The sequence below is a fragment of the Vidua chalybeata genome, chromosome 14 (assembly GCF_026979565.1).
Source record: "Vidua chalybeata isolate OUT-0048 chromosome 14, bVidCha1 merged haplotype, whole genome shotgun sequence".
Classification (NCBI taxonomy): Eukaryota; Metazoa; Chordata; class Aves; order Passeriformes; family Viduidae; genus Vidua; species Vidua chalybeata.
In genome coordinates, this window is record NC_071543.1 from 2,946,333 (window position 1) to 2,963,402 (window position 17,070).

General features: G+C 52.1%; 1 protein-coding gene across 1 annotated transcript in view; it reads right to left on the minus strand.

Moving 5' to 3' along the window:
* Positions 1 to 2,445: 2,445 nt before the first annotated feature.
* SLC16A2 (solute carrier family 16 member 2) overlaps positions 2,446 to 17,070 on the minus strand; it is a 36,215-nt gene continuing 21,590 nt past the window's right edge. The window contains exons 2-6 of the mRNA XM_053955691.1: positions 11,503 to 11,647; positions 7,189 to 7,651; positions 6,619 to 6,762; positions 5,900 to 6,128; positions 2,446 to 4,658 (exon numbers count right to left, since the gene is read on the minus strand). Coding sequence (XP_053811666.1) covers positions 4,438 to 4,658; positions 5,900 to 6,128; positions 6,619 to 6,762; positions 7,189 to 7,651; positions 11,503 to 11,647 — 1,202 coding nt within the window. The 3' untranslated portion in view covers positions 2,446 to 4,437. The remainder of the gene's footprint in view (positions 4,659 to 5,899; positions 6,129 to 6,618; positions 6,763 to 7,188; positions 7,652 to 11,502; positions 11,648 to 17,070) is intronic.

Sequence of the window (17,070 nt, forward strand, 5' to 3'; positions counted from 1 at the left end):
ACCCAGGTGAGGATTATGTGGCCACTTATAGATGCAAGTGTCAGCCAGGGTTCAAATCCAGAGCAGGTGAGATCCACAGCACCAAATCAGGCCGCCCAGAGCAAATTGCTCTTGGCACCCACGTACCAAAGAGAGCCTCTGCTGCCATGCAGAACATTCCCATAGTACTGCCAGGGAAGGAAGGGCAGGAATGTCCTTGCCCAGCTGCTTGGCCACCACTCTGCTGGCTTCTCCAGGCAGCTCAGCCTGGGGGATGATGAAGCTCCTTGAGTGGCAGCCCCAAAGCACCACTGTGGTGGGAGGCAGAGCCAAAACCCCCTGAAATTGGGGGTCTGCAAACCCCACGGTACCACAGCAGACCTGCAAAAGCCCTCTGCTTGGCTGGCAATTAGGATGTGGCCTTCCCACAGCTCCCACAGCAGAGAAATGTTAGGAAACCACAACCCCAGCTGGAGAGAGGCCAGAATTTGATAAATTTAAGCTCTGTGACTTCGAAACTTGTGTTTGCCTGGCTGCAGGACTTCAGGGCAGGGCAAGCTCCAGTGAAGCAGCTCCTGCACATTGTTCCAAAACTGAAAAAAGCACTAAGCCATGAATCATGGCACTTCCCAGTCAGCTCCCAGAGTCCTGATACCCTTCCCATCACAAACACAACCATCCTGGGAGCCCTTCCAGCTTAGCTGTCCCACTCCATCCCTCAGCCAGAGCCAGAGGAGTTAAACCCGATGCCTCACTCTGCAGTAGAATAATAATAAAAGAGAAAAGGGAGGGAAAAAATAAAAAGAAAAGACAACAAGTTGGTTTTTTGAACACCCTTAAGGTAAAGATTTAAGAGGCAGCCCCAGCCCAGCCCCGAGCAGGCGCTGCTGGGACATGTCCTGTGCTCACTGCACACTTACATAAGGCTCTGCAGCTCTGCAAACACCCCAGCCACGGGGTGAAGTGGGCCCCCCCAGCTCCCTTCCAACCCTTTCCCACACAAGGGGCTCAGCCCACACCCCTTCCCTTGCTGGCTCCCAAAGCTGGCTGAACCTCAGTGCTGGGCTCCCCCTTCCCTTCCCTTCCCAGAGCAAGGGAGAAGGGCAGGAATCACAGCCTGGCACTCGCAGGGGAGGGAGAAGGTGGGATTTTAATTAGAAAACTGAGTAGAAGGCAGCCCCAAGGAGATGTGGATGTGCTGGGCTAGGACAAGATGACCCTGATGGAACAGGGAGAGTTTTGGGATGAAGCTTTTTGCAGTATTTAGGGACCCATTTGGTGTCACACCGCCAGATCACCAGAGGCTGAGCAGCTGTCTTGAGAGCAGTGCAACCCCTCCCTGTTCACAGTCCCACCTCTCACATGCAGAAATTCTTGCAAATCGCCTGGTGTTCAAAAGGGCCAAACTAGACCCACAGCAGCTGCAGCAGCAATCTGACAAACAAGCCCCAAATACTCCCTGTTTGTTGACACTGCTCCAACCTTTGCCCTTCCCATTCCCATCTGTGTTTGCTGATGAGGAGATCTTTCATGGCTGTTGTCCAAACCTGCAGAATTTGTCCTTGTGTCCACCAAGGGCAGGATTTTGACCAGACAAAGACACTGAGTGTGGTTTTGGGAGGCTGCTACTAGACATGGGTCTGGGATAGGATGAGGGATGGCTTCCTCTGACCAAGCTGGGGTGGCCAAGAAAGCACCTCATCACTCCAAATCTTCTAGAGGGTGAATAATAAAAGCCACGGGGAAAGATCAAAATGTAGGGGGGACAGATGTGGATACCAGCACCCCTCCTGGGCTGATACAGCTGCTCTGATGCCACTGCAGTGCTAAGCACCCCTTGCACTGAATGCAGGCTCCTCCTAGGGCTTTTGCAGGCATATAGAACAGTTAAGGCAAATGGAATTCTGTAGAAATTTGGGATTTGAACCATAAATCACCTTAGGAGCCAAGGAGGCTTTGCCAAACAAAGTCTGGGTGCAGCCATCAGTGGGCTCTGCTGTGCAGCCTCTCCCTCAGCCCAGATGGGGTTTGGAGACAGCTCTGTTCATGCTCTGCTTGCTCTGAAGAAGCTACTTCTGGAATTTAAATCTCTCATAATCTCTCCTTTGGGGGGCATTAAGGTCCAAAATATGATTTAATGAACTTCATCAAACTCCAGCGTGAATTAATGCCCCAAAACTCACAGAAGGAGTTACAATGAAGAATTTTTTATTTCCTTCAGCTGTCAGAGGGCTTTGAAGCCACCCCACTTCCAAGGCTCCCACCCAAAAAGCACCAGATTAACACCCTGCCCTAGGCTAAGTCGGGCAGATCCCAGCTGGAGCCAGGGTTAGATGGCTAAAGCCCTGCCTCCTCCTGCAGCTTCATCTGCCTCCCGTGGCTCCCAAAACTCTGATGGCACAGCAGAGCCACAGCAGAGGATGCAATACAGGCCATGAAGGATAAGAACAGTCATGGAAAAGTGTATCCAAGAAAGAGACAAGTAGACATCTCATTTTATATCATAAACAGACACGTCACAACACACCAGGTAATTTTCCAGCTCGTATGGGGACAGAAGGGCCACGAGACCACAAGACCTTACAATGCATCAGCCAACAGGGATTAAAAACAGGGCCAGAGGGACATGCAGGGTCTTGAGCCTATTATGTACAAAAGTCCCACTGCTGCCTGTGGGAGGGGCCTCCATTGAGCCCAAATTTCCACAGCAAAGACATGTCCTGCTGTTACAATCCCCCACACTCACCCGGAGACCAAGGGATGATTCCTACGACACACATCCCTCTTCAGACATCTCAGACTTTTAGTGTCAGGTGAACAAAATGAAAATCTGATGAAGGATGGGTTTGCAGTCAGGATAAATGTGAGTTTTGTTTCTTGATCTCTTCCAGGAAAAGGTACCCCAGTCCCACCTGGCTCCTTGTTCACACAGGGACCCACCAGGGCAGGAGAACTTCCCTTCTCACTCATTAGCCACGCTCATTAGCAATCCCTGGAGATGATCATAGAATCATGGAATGGTTTGGGTTGGAATGGACCTTAAAGCTCATCTCATTCCAGCCCCTTGCCATGGGCAGGGACACCTTCCACTACCCCAGGTTGCTCCCAGTCCTGCCCAACCTGGCCTGGAGCACTTCCAGGGATGGGGCAGTCACAGCTTCTCTGCGCAATTTGCATTTCTACAATTTTCTGTGGGCAGTGATGGATTCCTGCCCAAGCTGGGGTTGAGCTCTGCTACCACTCAATGTGGTGGGTACCCACTGGCTGTGTGATTTCCTTGCACTGTCTCCCTCTCCTCCCAGATCAGCACTGACCCTGCACGAGCTCAGTGACAACACACGGGCTACAAGTTAAACGCGACTGGGGCTGTCAAATCCTTTGGAAAACTGGGATTCCCCACCAATACTGACTCATGCTTATTGCTGCATAATACACAACTGGCCCACAAAAACAGCAGAGGCACCCTGTGCCCTGGGCCAGCAGCATCCCCACACCTGTGGGTGCCCCTGAGCCCAGCAGGGAAGCCACCTCCCAGCACGGAGCTGATGCATGACACAGGGGCTCTGTCCCAATCCTGTGTGCCTCAAAGCCACCAAAGTGCCCATTTGGGTGGCGATCCCATGGATTTGGCCCTACAGAGCTGGGCACTGTGGGCTGTGCAAGGAGCTGCCCCTGTCTCTTGCAGCTCAAAAGCCCAATCCTTAATTGCCAGCTGGGAAAATGGAGGTGGAAAGCGGCCAAGGGACCTGCTGGTCTCATCCACGCGTTTTTAAGGCATATTTTGCAGGAAGGGTGTGCTCCCGCGTGACTCTGATGGCTGGAGCCAGCTGAGCTCCCTGTCATCCCAGCTGCAGCTCCCTGGGGGTGTGGGAGAGCAGCGGGAAAGGAGGAAAGAGGAACATGAAAGCGGGACTCGCTGACATTTATTTGGTTTGTGCATCAGACTAAAGCAGCGTTTCCTCCTTCGGATCTCTGGCTCCAGAACAACCCCAGGTGCTGGACGGGGAGGAGGCTGTCTCACTTGGATGTGACACCCGAGTGACACTGGAGGAGAAGGAGGATGGACAGCTGCAAGGTTCAACAAGTTTCATCCGTGGCCTGCTTGGAAAAGGCATTTATTAGCTGTAAACCTCTGTCGTGATGTATAGAAACCCGGGAGAGGAGTAGGAGCTCGATCAAGTTTGAATCCTGGTGAGAGTTCTCCTTACAAAACTGGTTTGGGGCGGGAAAAAAAAAAAAAACACGTGGCTTTGAAATCAAAACTGTCCCCAAAAAAAAAAAAAAAAAAAAAAAAAGCATTTCTGCTAGTTAAAAGCCTTTAACTAGAAGAAATATTTGTGTTTTTCCTTTACAAACATAGTGCATCTGCGATCACTGGGAATTTTGGTCCGTCTGGGAAAGGGCCTGTTCTGGGGCTACGGAGAGGCTGCTGGTGTCCCGGGAGAGCCAGGAGCGGCGTCACATGTGTGCTTCGGAGGCTGGGCAGCCCGGCAGCAGCTCCCCGTTCACCACCGCCTCCGACACCAGCATCTTGTCTTTGCCAGAATCCAGGCGCTGCTTCTTGAGCATCCTCTGGTGGACCAGCGGCACCACGGAGAGCACCAGGCCGCCGATGATGGGTGGCACGCCAGCAAAGTAAAAGGCCGCGTCGTAATTCCCAAAATAATCATTGAGGTATCCTGGAAGAGAAGACAGGTGACGATAGAGCCTCATCAGACTAATGAGCTCATTAGTCTGATGACCTGCTTGTTCCCTCCTTCAAGTGCAGCTTGTGTCACCCACCAGATTTGGGGAGGTTTGGGTTTTTAAAATAATATTTTTTTTCTGTTTGCATTTCTTGGAGTTTTTACACCCTGGATTAACAGATGTGTGCAGCCAACCCTGTGTACCAAGGGAGTGGAGAAGGAAAGCCTCAAACATCCCTCCTGTTTCTCCAGAACAGGACACAATTGTCCACATCCCAGATAATCCCAAATGCAAGCTGAGATGTGTTAAACCCAACACCTCTTCCCAGAGGCTTGCCAGCCAGGAGGCAATGGGGAAAGTGGGCAGGGGCTGTTCCTCTGCTGCTTGTCTCCATTTGGAAGCCCTGCCCTTTGGATGCTTTATCTCCAGCTGTGAAATACATGCTGCCAGTTACAAACAATAGCCAAGCCTTTAAAACCCCACAAGGTTCTACATTTGTCTGACAAGTTCCAACATAGCCAGGCATCCTTGGAGAATAACACATGGCCATTGATCAGTGCTGGAAAATCCCTCTGAGTGTCTCCTGCGTGGATGCTTCCCTGGGGATTAGGCCAATGCAAAGGGCCACTTCACCCAGCAAGCCCCACTCGGGGGTCCTGGTGCAGCACCCTCCCAGTGGGAGGCCTGTGATCCCCATGTTCCGTCCCGAGGGCGTTAAAGTGAACTTTGCTGCCGGAAGCAGAGAGATCGGAGGTGCTTATCCAGCTTTGGCTTAGTGCTGCTGATGCAGAGGTCCTGCTGCTCAGGGGCAGCTCTGGCAAAGCCCTCGCTGTTAAGGACATTGGGGTTATTGCTGTGCTGCAACACAGACCCAGGTCTTGTGGAGGCTCAGGTGTCTCCATCTCCAACTTCAATTCCATCTAAAAGGACTTCTAGAAAATTATGATTGACAATTTTTAGCTCAGCTGCAAATAGAAATCACTTAATGTGACCTTGGCTCACTGTTTCCCCAATGATCACCTTTCATCAGCCTTGAGAAAGGCCCTGAGATGCCACAGGACATAGCATGGAGTGATGCCACTCCCATTCCTCAACCTCCACGTGATCTGAGAAACCAGAAAACTCAAACCAGCGCTTCTGGTCTCACATCAAAACACCACTATGGGGTGAAAGCTGCCACCACCACGTCCCTCCCAACCACCCAGTCCTGGTCCAGCCCTGTGGCGTTACCAACCTGCAATGGGCGTGCCCGCGGTCATGGGCACGGCCATCAGCCCCATGAGGTACCCTATGGCCTGGGACGCCTGCATGGGCCCCACCAGCTCGAAGGCGATGGGGGCCATGATGGTGGTGAAGAAGCCGTCACAGAGGCCAAGGAAGAGGCAGATGACAATGACGCCCTCGAAGCCTCGGCACTGTGGGATCATCATGCACAGGAGGCCCAACAGCATGAAGGACGCAACCTAGGGGAACAGAAGTGGGCATGAGAGTGGAGATGGGCAGCAAAAAGAGTCATGGACATGACACTGAACAAGTCAATGTCACTGCTCCCTCCCCTGGACCCAGCAAAGCCATCCAGCTGCTGCTCCTGTCTCGGAGAGGCCCTTAAGAATAACCTTTTAAGAAGGGTTAAGAAGGATTAACTGATGGATTAGCTGCTAGATTTCAGCAGTTTGTTCTTCAAAATCCACAAGGAGGTTAAAGGGTGTCAGTAGTTTGGGAAGAGTGGCTACCATGGAGTTTGATTGCTGAATAGACACCAATCCCTGGGGTCAAGCAAGTAACTCCTCTTACACATTTCTGCAGTCAATTTTTTCCCTCACAGCAGACAATGGCTGGTAAAGGTTTTGTGATTCACAGTTATTAAGCAGAGTGTGGACACCAATGTAGAGGTACCATCCCTGCCCCTCAGTGGTTGGCCAGCACCTCCATGGAGGGCTGGACACAGTGTACCTGCAGGTAAATCTTCTTCAGCCCGGGAATGCAGTCGCCAATGCGGCCTGAAACCAAGCGCCCCAGCCCCGACATGGCCCCGAGGCAAACCAGGAGGATCCAGTCCTTTTTGGTTTCCTGAAATCGCTTCTCCACATATTTGACCTAGGATGGATGGAAGGACACAAGGACATGAAGCTGCAGCATATTGATCCCTCTCATCTCCCCAAAAGGGATGAAATTTCCTGCAGACGGCTCATGGATTTGGGCTGGTTGTGTGACCCTCGTGTCCACACACACTGACCTGCACCCTCCACCCAGCCCAAACCCAGCAGGCCCTTCCTCTCCTGCTACTGGTGCTGGTCCCTAGGAGCGTTGGGAAGTGACCCTGGCCTACCCTGGCACAGAGGGCACAGAGAAGACACACAAAACCATATCCATCACAACTCCTGTCTACAGGACATGCAGCAGTTTCTTGGCTTCGAGGCTTTTGGTGCCTCTGCCCCTGCTGCCCATCCCCACCTTCCCACCTCCTCCTCTCTCTGGGCAAAGGGACCTCCCTCCCCTTCCAGCCCCAGCCACGGCTCTTACCAGGTTCATGTAAGGTACGAGGTATCCCAGGACAGCAGTAGCGATCCCAAAGGCCCAAATACGATAGGTCTTTCTCCGGAAAACCCTCAGGTTGAAATACTTGCGGGTCTGGGCCCAGCACTGCTGCCTCATGCTCCGGCTGCCCAGCTTGTCGTGCCCGTCATGCTGAGAGTCACAAGAAGGTGTCAGGATGGGCCGGTAGGTCATGGACAAGAAGATCTGGATGAGCATTAAGGCACTGAGTACTTGGAAAGTGTGTGCCAGCCCGATGGCGCCCCCGACCATCTTCAAGAAGAAGGGGAGCGGCACAGAGATGAGGCAGCTGCCCCCGGCCACGATGCCGTTGGCCAGGCCCAGGCGGCGCTTGAAGTAGTGACCGAGGATGACCAGCGAGGGCTGGAAGGCGAAGGAGCTGCCACAGCCAAAGAGGATCCCATATGTGAAATAACGGACTTCCAGGGACCTGGAATAGCACACATGGGAGTGGGGATGTGAGGCAGAGGTGAGGAGGCCTCCTCCCCCACAGTGCTGCACAGGCCACAGGTGCTGCACAGACTGTCTGACCACGAGGAGCTTATCCCCTCACCAAAACCGGGATAATCCCCACCTTACAGCTGGCACATGAAATCTTCAGCAAAATGAAGTGGAGCTGGGAAGTGCTTTCTGCCACCAGGAGAAGGCAGCAGCCAACATGGCCTCCTTGGGAAGCTGACTTTACTTCAGTGGTTATTAAATTGCAGCAAACAAGATTTTCTAAGGTAGGGATGGTGGGATATTTTTAGCTAGAATTCCTTTTAATTTTTCCACTGAAAGGACTAACTGAAAACATTCTCCACCCAGTGTTTGGAAGCAAAAAGCACCAACCCTGCTGGTTACTAGGCATGCAGGAAGGAAATGTGGTGTTCTGCCCAGGCTCCAGGCTGGTTAATTAAGTTCTTCTTTAACCTCCTCTGGGAGCTTTAATTAGACAGTTAATAGATCTTATTTGAACCTTACATTGGTGGCTGCACTCGAAGAGGGAGTGAAGTGGCTGCTCTACCAAGCAGATGGAGAGTGCTAAAAGCCCTTGGAAGAATCTGCCTCCCAATTTCCAGCCCAATTTTCCAACAGAGGCAGCTGACAAAGAAGCCTGGATTTAGGCAACACAAACAACCTGTTCTGTTTCTCTCCAGATGAAAGAATTATTTTCTCCATTCCCATGCAATACATCCAGCTGCAAAGGTCTGCCATGAGATACTGCCTGGGAGGAAAGTGTGAGGAAAACCTTTGGACACCTCAGGGTGTTGTACAAGCAGGGTCTGTACTCCAACCCTCAGAGAAAGACTGGGAGTGCTGCTCCCAAAGCAAGTGAGGAGACAGCAGCCCACATCTACCAGAGCAGCTGGAAGTTGGGAAAACCTTTACAAGCACATCATGCCTTCCATTACATGCTCATCCCGCCAGCCTGCCAAGCAGAAAGCAGAACACGGTTGCGGTGCCTGACGGCGCCGAGACAAATGACTCTCATGAAAGGCAATTTCCATCCACTCCAGAACAAAACCACATCAGAAGCCCCCTCTGTGGGAGCCAGGCGAGCAGCTGGGCCTTGTGGGCCGTGCCCGACCTCCCACGCACCAGCCCTGGCCTGGTCACAGCAGCCCTGGTGCCGCAGCTAAGCTGATGCGTTGGATAAGTGGAGACAAATGCCACAGTTCCCATCTGCTCCCCAGTGATGCTCAGACACCCCTGCATGAGCAGGGATTCCTTTCAGCCATGCTTCTTGAAGAGCCAGGATTTCCCAGCCTGCTTACTGGGAATCAGCCAGCGGCTGTCCGGTGGGAAGGGAGGCATCGTCCCCTCGGATTGTGAGGTTGCCAATGGATAATTGCTCCTCCTGGGACAAGGAGGTCTCCCTCCATTGGCTTCCTCTTGCTTCCAGCTCTCAGTGGGGACAGCCCTGGTTCATCCTTGCTGGCAGAAGTTTGGGGGATCCCGCTGTGCAGGAGTAACTGGGCAGAAATTGTGGAGGGGAAGAAGAAGCAGATGAAAAGGGACCCAATCCTCCCTACAATACACTTAGTGCAGAGGAGGAGGGCTGGGAGGGCCTTGGGGGCATGTGAAGACAGCCCTGCTGAGCTGGCCATCATCTCCCATTCCTCATGCTAAACCAACCCCCTTAAACTGGAGGGAAGCTAAAGCCTGAACTGGGATTTCTCTTTTCTTGAGAGCACACAAGGTCTCTGGTGGCTTGAGCTGGTTACAAGTGCAGGAGACACCTCAGAGCAAGGCAGCAGAGAGGAAGAGCCTCACATTGACCCCATCCAGCCTTCCCCAGAGTTTTGCTTTTCAGCACATTTGGTTTCTTTAGTGGTTTCCATACAAAATTCCCAATATTTTGAGACAAGAGGCACTGAGCTGGGCGCTGGGGTCTTGCCACACAGTCTTGGTGGCTCAGAGGGTTTTTGGAGCAGCTCAGTGCAGTGCTGGGAAGTGCTGCTCCTCCATTTGGACAAAATAAATTCATTTTAGAGAAACTAGGAGATAAAGGGGGGCAGAGCCTTGATCCAGCTCTGCCTGAGCCCACCAAAGCCAGGCTGTGTCCCTTTGCCCCAGTGCTTGTATCACAGGGGAATGATCTCCAGCTGCAGTGGAGGGACTTGGCAGGAGGGACCAAAAAAAAGAGCTTCTCCATTGTTCTGGGAGAGCTGGAGCCACAAGCCCCGAATTTCAGGAGCAGCCTTCATCATCCGGATGGAGCGCTGCCAAATCCCACAGCCTCCCTGCTCTTCCTCCGGCCCCACTCGCTCGGCTCTGCCCTCGCTGCTCCCCTCGCTGTGCTCCAGCTGCAAAGGGGCTCCTTTCTCCCTTAAAAGGCAGCCAGAGGAATGTGGTCCGAGAGTGAGAGGCAGGAAATGGGGATTTCAGTCCTGTAGCTCTCCTGGAAATTATATTCCTCTCTGTTTGAATTTTTTTTTTTAATTTTTTTTTGAAGCCAAACACAACAAGCGCTTTGCAGCGGTGTAGTCCCATGAGCCTTTTTTCTCTGCACAAACATTTTACAAAAGAGGAGGCAAAAAAGTCCAAGCTCTGCTGATTGGAAGGAAAGCAGGATTACATGGGAAGCTCCTGTGATCTGCACGCCAGGGCACAGCTCTCCCCAGGACCCACTGCACCTTTTGCCATTATCTTTGGAAACACAAAGGGTGGCACCTGAGGAGGAAGCTGCAGATGCCACTGCCCAAGATGGTTTTAGCAACGCAAAAATCCCATCTGCAATTGGCCACAGTCCTGGGGGGTTTGCCTGGGGATCTGAACTGATCCCCACTCCCAGCATGATGGGGCGATCCCACAGATGAGGACTTGGGGATCCAGGGAAACAGGACTGGGACAAGCCCTGTTCAAGGGAAACAGGGCTGGGACGAGCACAAGGGTCTCCTGACCAGGAGGAGCACAGTGTGGGCAAGTTGCCCTCTGGAAAACTGGTGTGTATTTGCTTTAAAAACCCACTCATTGAAGCATTTTAATTAAAACAACATTGATTTTAAGTGAAATCCAACCCAAAACAATGGTTTTATTCAGAAAAAAATGAGGCAAATGCTGCCTTGGAGGTGTCTCCATGAAGCCTCTGAGACTGTGTTTAACAAGTGTCATATAAATTACCCCAGAGGTGACCTCTTTTTGCTCCGACAATGATGCCAACCCCGATTTCTGGGCTGGAAAGACACACAAGGTACACCTGCCACTGGCCAGTGCCTGCCAGCAGAAATTCATGGCATGGCATCAGGCATGGAAAACAAGGAGCAGCAGTGGCCCTGTGCTACTGCAGACACACGAGCCAGGGCAGGAACACCACAAACTGTTCCAAAGCCTGTCTGCCTCCCCCTCCCTGTCTGCCCTGCACAGAAACTCCCTCTCAGGCGTAATCCACCAAATATTATTTTAAGCATTAATTTACTTTCAGCACCAAATGTGAAGATGGTTGCAAAGGAGAATGGTTTTCTCTGTGAGTGCCTCTCTGGAGCTGCCCATGAGAGGCACACCAACCTCTCCTGCTGTTTTAGAAATCCAATGAGGGACCTGAGTGCTGAAATCCCAGAAAAAACTGTCCTTGCTTGGGTAAAATTTGCTCTCTTTTTACCTAAGGACACAAGGTTCAATTTGGTGAGGAGCGGGCTGAGCACACGTGGGCTGTAGGGATGCCAGGACATCTCTCATGTGGATGGGAACCACCTGCTTTGCCCCCAGAGGCAGCAGCAATGTGTTGGCAGGGGATTGCAGGGAACAGGGAGGAAGAGGAGCTCTCCAAGGAGCTGGGGGTGCCCTCCACCACCTTACTTGGTGAAGGAGCTGGAGAGGAGCCCGATGAAAGCGATGGTAGCTCCCATGGCTGCCGTGGTCCTGCAGCCGATCCGGTCGGTGAAGATGCTGACGATGGGAGAGCAGAAAAAAATCATTCCCATGGCCAGGGAGCCAACCCATGCTGGGGAGAGAGAGAGGAGAAAAGTGATGGTCAGGATGGGACATCCAACAGGGGCAGGGGGGAATCAATCAGGGACCAAGAGCAGCTTTGGAGGTGTCTTGGCAGAGAGGCAGCCCCATCACACAGTTAATTAGCCGTGTTTAGTGCTGTTAATTAACAGTGCAGCTCATAAATGACACAGAGACCTGGTGGCACTGTAAATGGGGCACGATGATGGAGTATGGACAGGTTTTCCTTGTATTCCTCTCTGCTGTGTTACTGTGTCCCAGGGAAGGCACCAACTTTCAACACCCTTTCCAAACAACCTTGTCTGCACATGGGAAGGTGCCCCACTGACAGCACTTCCAGCAGGAATCTCCACAGCCAAAAGCCCCCTGAGCTCCTCCAAGCCCTTTGCTCCCCAGCTTTGGCTAGGGAGAGGTTCCTGTCCTGAGCTAGAGCCCTGCATTCCCAGGGAGCACACTCACCTACTCCTCCCTCACTCCCCAGAGTCAGCACTCCTTGCCTCTTCCTCTCCCCACGGTCAGTAAGGATTCCTCATTGCAGCTGAGCTGATGAAGACACATGTTTATCCCAGGTTAAATTCCACCCCTGACCTTGCCAGGCAATGCCCAAGTGGAACCATCATGCCCTGTCTCCTTCCAGCCCACTCTGGAGAAAACCATTTTTTGTCTGTCTGTCTTTTTTTTCCAGAAACCTTAATTATTCACAGGTGGGTTTTTTGTTTGGATTTTTTTTTTTACAGCCCATCATAGAATTGTTAAGGTTAGAAAAGCCTTTCAAGATCCTCAAGTCCAACCATTCCCCAGCACTGCCCAGCCCAGCACTAACCCATGTTCCCAAGTGCCACATCCACATGGTTTTTAATTCCCTCCAGGGACAATGATTCCATCACTGCCCTGAGCAGCCTGTGCCAGTGCTTGACCAGCCTTTTAGTGAAGAAATTTTTCCTAATATCAAACCTAAACCTCTCCTGGCACAACTTGAGGCCATTTCCTTTTGCCCACCGTCTTCTCCCTACCCTCCACCTTCTCCTTTTAATGGTTTATGTGACTATTTTGGGGAGGAAATGTAGGATTTCAAGAAAAACAATGTGGTAAGAACAAGAATTTCAGTTCTAACAGCTCTGAGGAGAAGCAAGAGGTCCCCTGGGTGACGTGTGGGGCAGAGCAGGATGGACAGAAGGACAAGGGGCCCCCAGCCCTACCTGACACCAAAGTGGGGGGACCTCCTGGAGCATCTCCACTCCAAGCTCCAGGTGCTGGCTCTGGTTTGCCAAGCACAGCCCCAGGACATGTGGTCTTTTTACCATTTTTATCCCTTTTTTAGGTTTGCTGTGATTTTTTTTTTTTGCACCCAAGCCAAAGGCTCTGCAAACCTTTTCATCACAGCCCTGCATAAAAATACCCTCATGGTCCTTCCAGAGCTGTGAGATCTTCAAAAAATAGCCAGATCCCTATTAAAAGCAAATCCCAGCTATAGAGCAGCCTCTCCAACCTCTGCCTTTCACAAAAGGACCACACAAAGAAGCCCTCCTCAGGCTGGGAAGAGCTGACCCTTCCAAATTAATTATAAGTTCACAAGTACCCAATTTACTTCAAAATCTTCCTTAATAAATGCAGAGTGGAGCAATAAAATGAAAAGCAAGGGCTGAGCAGGAACCTCGTGGGACTGGCTGAGCTCTCATCTCAACTCCAGGCAAACAGATGGGAGAGGGGAAGGGAGAGGACCCCCCTCTCCAGCTGAATTTCTTGGTTATAAACACAAGGCACAGTGTAACGAAAGTCCCTCTAATAGGATTAGGTGGCACGGATCCAAAGAGCCGTCCAAAACAGCTCCGAGAGGGGGTGAGGGGTGGGAGCCACGCCAAGATGGGAAAGGCTCGTTAAATTGGATAATATACTTCCAGAAATGTTCCTTCTACTCCAGCCAAGGCAGTAAAACGTTAGATGGCCCCGTCATGTTTGAAGTTTGTTATTTTTGGAAATTACTTTAAGAAACGCGGAAATAAAAGCATAAAGCGAAGTATTAAATTTAAAGGGCCAGATTCGGATCTTAATAACCTGGGGATTTACATGCAAATAGGCAGGATCAATCTCTGGCCCCAAAAACGCACACTCACCTGCAGAGATCAAAGCAAACCCAGGGCAGGAGGCTCAGCAACGGGCGCTTAAAAGCTCCTCCAGCTCTGGGTTTGTAAAAAGGAGATATCTCTCAATTAAAATCGGTAAACACACACACACAAAAAAAAAAAAAAAAAAAAAAAAAAAAAAAAAAAAAAAAAAAAAAAAAAGAGTCCTGTGGCAAATTGCTCTACCTTAGAGAAAGAGCTTACCACAAGCAATGAATAAAAATAGGCTTGGGGAAGAACATCCAGTTAAAATTAGTAAGAACAATAGCCTCACTTCCAGAGCGGGGTTTTGTCTTCCCACCGCTTCCCAGCGAAGCCCCGGGAAGCCGGGAGGGCTGGGCCAGCTCCAGCGCTGGAAGGAAACCTCGGCAAAATCTGGGGGCAGCAGAAAACTGCCTCGGTGCCGGCTCCCATCCCAGCATGATTCACACCAAAACACCCCCGCAGAGGGGCGGGGGGGGGGGCACAGTTTTCCCCCTGTTTTATCCCCAGTGATCTCCATTCACCTGGGCTGGGACGAGGATGGAGGGACGTGATGGCAGAAAAGCACAAGCTGGGAAAGAAATGGAGCTCAGGTGAAGCCTAGCCCCAAACCCGCCCCTTTGGGCATAGTCTTTGGATCAACTCCGGGGAAAGAAAGGTTTATTTTGGGCAATCTGTGGTGTTGAAGTTTCTCCTGGACTTTGCTGGATGTGATGGGCAGAGGCAGCCATTCCTCCAGTGGAAACCAGGCAAGGCTCAGCATCTTCCCTCCTACAGCTTCTCCAGCGCTGGAGAAATTACCTCTTGGTTTAAAGCCACAGTGGAAAAAAAGGGGGGGGAATTCTGCTTCTGATTTCCAGAGGGTTTGGATGGGATGGTTAATTCCCAGCCTGGCCACACCTCCCACCCTCTGTGGCTGATAAGCCGGGCAAGATATGGAAACACAGACAAGCCCCCACATGAGGCACAGAGTCTTATCATCAAGCACGTCCTAAAAGAAGCTATGGAGAGAATCCAGCTGAGGATGGGGCTGGAAGAAGCTCAGGAGCTGCCAGAACTTTGACAGGGATCGGGTTAGGACTTGATTGTATTTTAGGGTGCTGTGAGTCCAACCAGCTCCTGGGAGCACCAGCTGAAGGGGCTGTTTTTGGAGCTGGGTGCCATGGGGTGACCTGGCTGGTGACAGAGGTGTCTTGACAGAAACAACCTGACAGATGACATGCAAGAGATGTCTTGACAAAACCACAAAATGCTTCAGAAACCATATTTCTAGATTAAAAAAACCACCCAAAAGGCATGAAAGCACTTTGCTTTTGGTAAGGGAAAATGCACATGACTTCTGATTTGGGGGTTGCTGATACTAGAGGTGACTCAAGGTGTGTTGTCCCTCCCCTGACCCTGTTTGGCACTGAGAGTTACATCGAGCTCAGACCTGTCCATCCCACCCTGCTCCCACCACAGCCCCTCCTGAAGGGATTGAGGGAGCACCTGAGGAGCCAGGACCCCCCCCGGGGCACACACCCTGCTCCAGGGGGCTGGGGGACAGCACCAGCCCCAGCTGCCACCCCAGCCCAAGCCACCTACAGAGCTGATAGAACCTTTCTGGTGGTCCTAGGGATGCTCTGATGTAGGGGAAGAGTTCAGTGTGGAGCTGGTGCTGCTTTGCTGGAGCAGAGCTGTTGAGCAAGGAGAACATTCCACCAGCAGCTCTCACACAAAGGGGAAAGTTGCAGCTAAAGCTCCACAAATTCTTCCTTCCCACCTTGACATAACAAAGGCAGCCAAGCTGGTGGCCTGTGGCTGATCTAAAGCAACCTGGACAGGGAATGTGGAGGTTGAAGTTCTCCAAGGGGGAAGAGTGATTCAGTGGTGTAAGAGATCACAGAATCATAAAATCACAAGGGTTGGGGTTGGAAGGGACCTTAAGGTTCATCCAGTTCTACCCCCTGCCATGGGTAGGGACACCTTCCACTATCCCAGGGTGCTCCAGGTTAGTCCCGTCTAACCTGGCCTTGGACACTTCCAGCTGTTGCAATAGCATGGCCAGGATGATCCATCCCCCCCAACACCACTCACCTTGGGTTCAGGACAGAGGGAAAACTGGTGAGGTGACCCATTTTCCCGCCAACCCATTTGCCCACCAGCCCAACAGCACCAAGTTGTGCCCATAGTGGAGGAGGGACCAGGAATGCTTTGGTCATCTTCTCCTCCTCCTACCAGTGGGTGACAAAGCTCCTGGGGACCCTGCAGCAGAGGAGGACCCTGTGGCCACATGGGGGTTGGGGGGCTCAGCTCTGCCTGCAGTGGGGCTGGTGATGCTGAGGGGTCCCTGAGGGCTGTGAGCACCATGTCTGTGTGTTCATGGTGAGCAGGGCCCCCAGGGTCAGTCCAGGTGGCCCCACCTGGATACCAGACCAACTTTCCTTCCAGCAGGACCATCCGACAGGGTGATAACTGTCCCCCGTTGCTGGCGTTTTCCTAAGCAGAAAAAGCTTTCTGAGAGCAGAGCAAGGTAGGAGCAGGAAGGTGAGAAAGGAAGAAAATCTCACCACTCTGAGATGCAGATCCAAACCCTGCTGGTATTTAGCTCATTGTTCCCAAAAACATCATTAAAAAATCAGACTGCAGCACTTGAAGCCAAACTTATTTGTTCCTTTAAAAGCAAATCTCCAGGGAGAGAGGAGGAAGGGACGTCGCTCTCAGCTGTGCTTCCCCGCTGACCCAAATACCCCGGGCTGGAGGGATCAAGGGCCAGGAGGTGACCTCAGATCCGCCGCTGGAGGAAGTGTCTTCCCTCGCTTCCCGCGGCTTCTCCCGCTCGCGCCGCGCAGCTGGGACAGGGGACGGGGACAAGATGCACAGGGTCACCTTCCCCAGGCACCTGACATTTCTCAGAGGAGACATGAGGCAGCCAAAGGTAATTTGCCTCCTGCACCTCTCCTACAAGAAATGAATCACTTTTTGACTCGTTTCAGGCACAGGGAAGCTCTGCTGCTGTGACAAACCTTGTCACAGCCCTCCCCAGCCCTACCTGTCTCAATTTTGGGGTGGCCTGGGAGCCCAGGCAACCTCGTGGTCCTTCCCAGGCAGAGGCTGTGGGGGAGCAGGCAGCTGTGCCCCCCTCGGCAGGGCTCCCGCAGCACATCTGGAGTGAAAACCAAGCAGCTGTTTCATCTCGTGCCCTTGAAGAGCCATTTGCGTCATCCCCTTGTGATCTCAAAGTGAAGCCTGAACTGCTCCCAGCGGCTCAGCCCCATGTGCTCAATACCCCCTGCAGGCTGAGCCAGTCCCGGGGATGAATGGTCAAGGC